The 8,470-nt window shown below is 46.5% G+C and overlaps 1 protein-coding gene across 1 annotated transcript; it reads right to left on the bottom strand.

Moving 5' to 3' along the window:
* Window positions 1-3,579: 3,579 nt before the first annotated feature.
* Window positions 3,580-7,750, bottom strand: LOC127294249 (disease resistance protein RGA4). Its single transcript, XM_051324029.1, has 2 exons — window positions 6,723-7,750; window positions 3,580-5,988 (listed from the first exon to the last, which is right to left on the bottom strand). The coding sequence occupies exons 1-2, from the start codon at window positions 7,475-7,477 to the stop codon at window positions 3,822-3,824; spliced, it is 2,922 nt and encodes a 973-aa protein (XP_051179989.1). The 5' UTR covers window positions 7,478-7,750; the 3' UTR covers window positions 3,580-3,821.
* Window positions 7,751-8,470: the final 720 nt, after the last annotated feature.

Genomic DNA, 8,470 nt, shown 5'->3' with positions numbered 1-8,470 from the left:
CGCGAGTGGGGATTGGGGAGGCAGCCAACCAAATCCCACCCGCAGTGACTGAAGTGCGGGCCCGGACGAAGGTGGGACCCACTTGCAGCCGGAGACGGGTAAAAAAGGGCCATTGCACGGGGTTAGCTAGTGAGAGAAGGGCCAAAATAAACGGTTCAGATGCATCTTATGGGGAGATTGGACGGTCCAGAATCGAGGATCGCTGTGAGAGCCCCATGGAGGTGCAGCAATTATACCTTTAGATTCTTGTTCTGTTGCTCTGCCTGTGCAGCGTCGTCGGTCAGGTCTGTGTGAATGATGTGTCGAATGGCAGCTAGCTGCTGTTGCTGTTCGAGTGAGCTATGTCGCTGGCCCCCTTCTCACATTGTTTGCGTGGCACCGTGACGTTGCTGAAACGTCACGATCACGTCATTTGGGAGGACCCAGCCGTCAGCCACTGCCCAATAGATGTGCGCATGCTGGTATGTTTTCCTCTTGTTCTTATTTTTCTGAGAGCTCAAAACGTTATTACGAAACGTTTTGGGCTAAATCGCTCATTACAGCATCTTTGGCACACTGAGGCACCTCATACAAGACAAGGAGTTTACATCACACTTAGCCCTAATTGTGTTAAAACATGAGCTACCTTATTGGTGGATTGGGCTACCGTGTGCGCCTAAAGCGTATGGAGGACTGGGATCCTCAATACGAAATCCATAAGCATTGCTTTTATGCTCAAATGGATCTGGAAACTTTACCAGCGGCAGGATGGCTCGTGGGTAGATCTCCTGAGGGCTAAATACTTAGACGATAATGACTTGTTTTCCCTGGCAGTTCCAACCAAAGGGTCCCAAGTGTGAAATGCGATCCAAAGGTGAAATGGTATTTCAAGCTTGGGGCACGACACCGGGTTCAGGATGGGAGACGAACCTAATTCTGGCTGGATTGGTGGACGGGGAGGGAACCCCTACATCTTTTGTTCCCTCGGCTCTTCGCCTGCTGTGATAACCCCTTTGCCATTGTAGCAGGGTGAGATTGGAGGGGGGATGGCGCATCAGGTTCAGGAGAACCTTCGGTGCAGACAAGATGGCCGAGTGGGAGAACCTCTGTAGAATCTTTGATCTGCATCCCTTTGCCGAGGGGGAGGACCAGGTGATATGGGCACTGGATCCATCGGGGGTCTACTCCACACACTCTATGTACCTTAGGCTGTCGCAAGGGGTGGCACTCACGTACTTCAAGGAAGTCTGGCACACAAGGGTTTCGCCCAGGATTAGAGTCTTCCTCTGGCAAATGATCAGGGAGAAGCTTCCGTTAGCTGAGCAGGTAGCTAAGCGGCAGGGGCCATCAGATGGGAGTTGCTCAATGTGTGGCATGTTGGAAGATTGTGATCACATCTTATTCAAGTGCCACCTTGCAAGGTTTATGTGGGAAGGGGTGAGGAAACTCCTCCCATGTAACTGGAATCCGACCGGGGTCTCCGTAAGCTAGCTTGGTTCGCTTTCGCAGCCTTAGGCTGGATGCTTTGGAACACGCGTAACAAGTTAGCGATCGAGGCGAAGGTGATCAGACATCCAACTGACGCGCTCTTCACCATGTCTATCCATATGCAGAGCTAGAGGGTCGGGATAGGGATCTTTTGGACGCGGCACTAGGCGAGCTTAGGCGGCTACACGCGAGGACGAGGAGGGAAGCCACTTGATGGACGACCCTGCTGCTCTTCCGCCTTCCGCCTTTGTTTTTTCTTGTGTGGTGTGCCCGGGGCGGTTGTATGAGCTACTGTTTTAATGAGTGCGTGTGTGTTGGGCACCAGACAATGATGATGGTTGTATCAAACTTATACTTGCCGCTATAGCTTTATTTATAAAGCCGGGCCTTTGGCCTTATGTTTAAAAAAAACTACCTTATTAAAAGCTTCTTCTATTCCTTACACGGAATGTTTTCACTCTGAACACTAGCTTACGGCTTTGTTCTTGGTACTCTTTCCTACATCAAATGTTCAAATGCAGAAATTAATTTATTTGCAACAGAAAATGTCATGCATCGTAATCAAGGTCTTTTTCAATTCTCTTTACATGCACTTATAAGGACCAAAAATGAATGCCTGAAGAACATGATTTCCACCATGTATAGCTTTTACAATGAAAAATAACCATGTGTAGAGCAATATCCCCACGGCTATTGGTGAACTCCACTAAGAGATTTATGTCTGGACATTGCAGGATTGGGTGGAATTTAGTCGTGTGCACCCATGTTTTTCTATCACCGTGCTGTGAAGCTCTGCTGACTGTTACCATCATAGGGCACACTTTCCCGTTCCAAGGTGAAGTCAGCCGACGGAGAATGTCATGGAAGACAAAATCTAAGGACTACCAATGGCGATTCGAGTTTTTGTGGTCATGAGGAATCAGCTTGGTGATTCGTGACTTGGTGCAGCGTCATAAGAGGGGGCAACAACACATGCGAAGTTTAAAGTCTTACCTTTTAGGGTGAAAATCCAAGGTCTGGTTTTAATTGGTTATGCCTGTCAATAGCCTTATTGGGCATTGTTTTGTGAGGAGGACTTTCTCTAGGGTGAAAACCTAAGATCTATGATTAGACGACGGCGGTGCGTGTGCACTATTCTTTTCTTGGAGGTGTCGCTTTTGGAGAAGTTTGAGTTCTGATGATGTCTTGATGGTGTTAGTACGACTGTTAAAAGTAATAGATCACTATGGTGAGACTTTATTTTATTTTATTGTATTTCTTCTTTTCTTTATTTTGAAGTTGTGTGCATCCGTAATACCGCTAGGACGATACGTTGTTGCAGAGTCTAGATATAACCGGTCGAAAAGGTGAGTAATATTCTATTGAAGGGATCTAGTTGGCAAACGGTTACAAGCTTAACATGCTTTGTTACAAGCTTCACATGCTTTGTTAGCTAGTCCATGAGAAGTTAGTCGGATGAATACTGTAGCAGGGTCTTTTTTCTTTCTTTGTTCTTCTTTTTGTTTTAGGGTTATGTGCATCTGTAATGTGTTTATGATATTTCACTGCTACAGAGTCTATGTGTAAATGGTATCTCTACGATATTAATATGTTTTTTCTTTATAAAAAAAAGTCCGTTGAATGATCTAGAAGCATCGCAATGGCCCTCAGCCTACGAGCCGTGTCTTTGGGCTGAGCCAGTGCACTTGCATTGCGTGATCTTCTCCCAATTAAGCAGGATGTTCGTCATGTTGTAACCCGCTAGGTTTGAACTCTCCTTCTACATTTTTAATAGCATTTTGTGTTTTCTCAAAAAAAAAAAAAAAAAACTAGCCAAATACCTAGTGTAGTTTCTATACATGTTCCTGAACTGTTTGTGTCAAAGTGAAATCAATCGTCACAATTAAAAGAAGAGATTAAATGGGAAAAAAGGTGAGTCAACATGAAGAAGAAGAAACGCACAAATATGCATTTCAGTTTAATACAATGACACGACTCTAGTAATATCATGGAACAGCCAAGATGGAATCTCTCTAGTTATGTAAACTACTCATGAGATTAATTTAAAGCATTTCAGCATAGTCCCAATAGCAATGCTTGAAAACAAATGATCCAAAAAAATGAAGAGAAAAATGATCTCCAATGTTTATTTCAAAAACCTGAATATAAGAAATCAAATTACAACTGTAGACAGATGTGACCTATCTGTCAGAATTGAACTAACAAACACAACATATTTTACAGAAAATATAAACAATTATGTTATACCGTTGGTGTCATAGTCATGCTATTATGTGGCACATTTGTTTAAATGGAAATATGACTGAACACAAATAAGCACACGAACTGACAGGTTCCTCGCCTTGCAGGAGGCATCACACCGCCCCAACACTGGACAGCTTGGATGCAGCCTGAGGGGTTTCTGAAACTATTATTTTCTTCAAAGCTGAATTGGGCTTGTTCACTGAACTTGAATGGACTGAACGGATAATGCATTTATTCTGCAACATATTCTGCGTTAGTTGAACTTGATTCAACTCAATGATGGATCCCTTCTCACAAATTGGTCCATCTGTCGCCACATATTTCACAGTAGATTCAGTTTCGCTTGGATCAATCCTTTTGAGAAACAGAATCTTTGGTCTCTTAGGATGCTTTTTCGCTGCAGTTTCCCACATTTCTACTGTTTTGTTGCTGACCATATAATCAAGAGCAACTTCCTCGAGACGACCATGGTATTCTATCTTGATGCCTGAAAGATCAACAAGATCTTTACAGAGCAGCTGAACTGAGACAAGAAAGGGCAGGGCTCCTTCTCTGATTGTAGGGAGGACGGGTATTTGCACAACAAGACATAGGCGTCGCAGGCTTGGGAAATCTCCACTTTTTATGATGAAGCTCCTAAGGTCCGCTTCAACCAGTTTAAGGTACAGCAAGTACTGCAACTTACACAGGTTTGATAGATCACTCCCCGTTAGATTAGTTGATGAAAGGCACAACTCCGTGAGGCCACATAGGGACGTGACAAACTGAGGCAATAGGCTCAGCCTGCCCTGCAGTTTCAGTGAGCTAAGATAACAATATTCCTCTATAGAACTCAGGAGGTCTCCCGAAGAGTTTCCAAAATCAAGTGACAGAGAACGAACACCTGCCGTGTCCATACCACCCTGAGCAAACTTCTGAACCGCCTTTGAAATATGAGGCAAGCTCTCGTTGTCTGTACCAGTGGCTTCAAACCATATCTTAACCTTTTTCAATTCTTTCATATGAGCCATCAGTTGTAGAAAACCAGGGTTTTCATCTGCAACAAATCCTGCAAGAGTCTTCAACTTACTTTTTTTTGGCAGGACCTTCTCTAGTTCGCTCATTTTCAAGTCATTTTTCCCAAGCTTAAACTTTCCAAACAGGTGAGCTAAGTGAGGCAACCCAATGACTTCTACTGGCAACATATCTATCTTTGTCTTCCTCAGGTCCAGTGTCTCTAAGCAGTGTAACTTGTCAATTTTCTTTGGAAGGCTGCTGATAGTGCCCCCAAGGCTCAAATATTTTAGATACCACAGCTTGTGTATATCCTCGAGCTGATCATCCACCAAATCATTGCATTCTTCCAGATCCAACACTCGCAGTAGCTCACACCTGCAAAACTCGGAAGCAGCGTCTCCCGCATTCCCAAAGATCGTTAGAGATCGGGCACGGAATTTCTTGCTGCCAGCTGTGTCATCACTTGCTGAACTTGTATGCTGGTTCATGCCCAAGGTGCTGTCACTTGCAGGGTTCTCGATGAACAGGTGACGAAAATTACTTCGATTTTGATCACGAAGAGAAGTGATGAAGTTATCAGACATGGACTTGTGCAGCATGAACTCGTGCATAATACCATGAGTTTTGCATGTCTTCACCTTCGAATTGTTGCTAGCATCGATAGGCCGAACGATATTCCGGTCAATAAGTTCCTTGAAGTTTTCATCTGCTACCTCCAGGTCACTGCGTTTGTACTGACATCGTACATAACCTTCGGCTAACCATCGCCTGATTAAAGTACTCCTCCTGATTGGACGACCATTTGGGAACACACTTGTGTATAGTAATGAGGTCCTGAGAGGATAGCCAGAAAGACTGCTATAGCTATTTAAAAGAACCTGTTGCAGTTTTCTGAAGTCTGCCTCCTTCTCCATATGATGCCCGAGGCTGCGGCAAACTTGCGCACAGTGACTTCCTGTGAGCTCAGTCTCGCCTAGCAAAAACTTAGCCACACTAACAAGAGCAAGTGGAAGGCCATCGCACTTCTCCACAATTGCGGTTGAACCCCGCTCTAATTCAGGCGAACATCCTCGAAAGAATACCTTCTTCATTAGCAAAACCTTAGAGAGTTCCGCATCAAGAATGTTCATCTTGTAAATAAAACCATCACCTGAGCTGCAAGCATTAGCTACTGATTGAAGAGCCGTGGTTACTACGATTCTGCTTTTTGTTTCCCTATGGAAGATAGATTTTATGGCATCCCAATGTTGCTTATTGATGTCATCAATTACAATTAAACATCTACAAAAAAAATGACAAAGAGTAAGTTATTATATCTGTCGACTAGAATCAATTGACTGCCAATTCAATAATCTACTATATGCAGGTAAAACATGCATAATCGCTCGAACTTACATAGAATCTTCAACTATTGATAGGTACATATATAACAAGGGATGTGCATGTGATGATGTGACACTGTTTATGAAAGTACAGAGCTAGATTTCTATGTGTGGTATTGTAACCTACAGAAATATGTTGTTTGCACCTTTTTTAGATGGTCAGCTCTTGAATTGTAATCAATTAGTAGAAGTAAGCCTGTAGGACAGGTAAGCAACATAGATTAATGTGGGAAATTGGTTTGAATTGCTGACTAGCAGCTAAGTTCCTGAGTACTCCCTCTGTTTATAAATATAAGATGTTTTAAACACTTCTAAGTGAACTAGATACACAGTGAATGAACCTATACACTAAAAGTAGACGAGATATATACCAAAATAGATGAATCTACTAAACGGTAAGACGTCTTATATCAGTGAACGGAGGGAGTACATCATAAAACAACTGGTGACTACTTATAATTAGCGCCCATTTTCTTTTTCACAGCATTCATCAAAACCTCTCTCTTAGAGGATCTTGAATAAAGCACGAACAAACTTTATACTGCGGTAATAAGGTGTAACCGCCACGAAAATGTGGCGTTAATTTGCGGGATGTGCAAAGTAACTTAGTGAAGTAAAGCATAAGATTCTCACTCTGTAGTCTGCAGAAAATCGTTGATGGAATTTTGGACCTGCGGCACATCATCCGCGTGCAATTGCCGGAGTATCGCCGTCAGAAGCCCCCCGGCGTCCTTGTGCTCCGACGACGCAGCCCAGGCACGGCAAGGGAATCTCCCGACCACACTAGAGCAATCATACACTGCCCTCGCGAGCGTCGTCTTCCCCGAGCCGCCGAATCCCACGATGGATATGACACTCAACTTCCCCGGCTCGCTATCTAACAGCAGCTCCACAAGCTCCTGCTTTGGTTTGTCGATGCCCACAGGGTCATTCTCGGCCGTGTCCGCTGTCGCCGGAGAAGCTGCCCCGGCGGAGGATCTGCAGCCGTTGACATCGTAGTTGACCCTTCGCTCCTGCGCGTCCTTCAACCTCTTTTTGAGCTTCCGGATCTCCGCCGCGAACCGGGATCTGGTGCTAGCAACCGCCTTCTTCAGGCGGTGGAGGACCGATGATTCCCCCTCGCAAGCGACGCAGGGCAGGAACCGATCCAAGCAGTCCTCGATGTCATGCGCCAGATCACGCATCTCTTCCATGGACATTACCTGAGGCCGCGACGCGCTCGGATCCACCAGGTGACTGTCCCTGGCAATTGAGATCATCTCAAGCTCGGTCTGGATGAAACGGATGTCATCCTTGAGGCCCTTTGACAGCTTGTGCTTCTCGCTCAGCAGCGTGACGAGCTTCAGTACCACCTCCTTCGTCAGAGCGCTCGCCAAGGCAGCCTCCATACCGCCTCCCAGAGAAAGGCTCGAGCCACCTTATGCTGGCGCTCGCCCTCACCCTCACCGACGACGGCGAGCGAACCAGCGACTGGGATAGCAGCCTACTCGGGATGCGCGAGCGCGACGTGGATGACGGGCGCGGACTGCGCACGCGCGTCGACCGCTGCATCGGTGAGGACGGCGGCGATATGGAGTTGCTTCATCGCCATGGTTGCCACTCCTCCTGATTAGAGAGAAGAAGCTGATTAGTCAACTCTGATGATAAGTCTTGGTTCGGTAGTGACCGGAAACCCAAAAAGAGGACGAAGCTCTCTTCATATTGAAAGTATTTCAAAATTGTATTTCGAAGTATTAAAATATTCTGAAAACATTGATAGTTAATGATATACACTACTATATTCACACCGGTTTACAGGGTAATTACATATTTTTCTAGTGAGGTACCAAAAGAAAGATAAAAACGATAATAGCTCTCCAACGTATTGCCACTATCCAATTAATAAAGGAAAATGATCCAATCCCCCCGGGGGATAAGAGGCGCTGCAACCTCCGGCTCCGTAGTCGTTGGATGAGGCGCATCGCGCACGCGCTCACGCGGAATCCCAGCACGACGCGTCATGAGTGGCCCCCACCAAAACCTTATCTTCTTGCGTCTCTCTCTCCCGCAACAGCTCCGGCTCCGCTGCAGCGCCCCAGCGACGCCGCCATGATCCATCGCCGCGCTCCGCCGCCGCGCTTCTGCTGCCCTGCGTGCAGCCACCGCCTCCCTCGACCTCCTCCTCCGCCGCGCCATGCTTCGCTTTCCCCGCGCGTGGCCGGGCGCCTCCGCCGACCTCCTCCTCCGCCGCCGTGCCATACTTCTCCTTCCTTGCGCGCGGCCACCGCCTTCCCCGACCTCCTCCTCCGAAGCCGCGCCGCGTCCTCGTCTGCGCCCACGGCGAGCCTCCGCGCGTGGTCACCGGCTCCCCTGACCTCCTCCACGTGCAGCCCTCCGAAGTC

Source organism: Lolium perenne, chromosome 4 (assembly GCF_019359855.2).
Source record: "Lolium perenne isolate Kyuss_39 chromosome 4, Kyuss_2.0, whole genome shotgun sequence".
Lineage (NCBI taxonomy): Eukaryota > Viridiplantae > Streptophyta > Magnoliopsida > Poales > Poaceae > Lolium > Lolium perenne.
This window is presented reverse-complemented; position numbering and strand designations above follow the sequence as displayed.

Bases quoted from the DNA above. Each gene is read 5' to 3' on its own strand.
- LOC127294249 (XM_051324029.1), bottom strand. From the start codon at position 7,477: ATGGAGGCTGCCTTGGCGAGCGCTCTGACGAAGGAGGTGGTACTGAAG. The intron at 5,989-6,722 runs GTGAGAATCTTA...TTTTTTTTGTAG, and splicing joins GATTTTCTGCAGACTACAGA to ATGTTTAATTGTAATTGATG.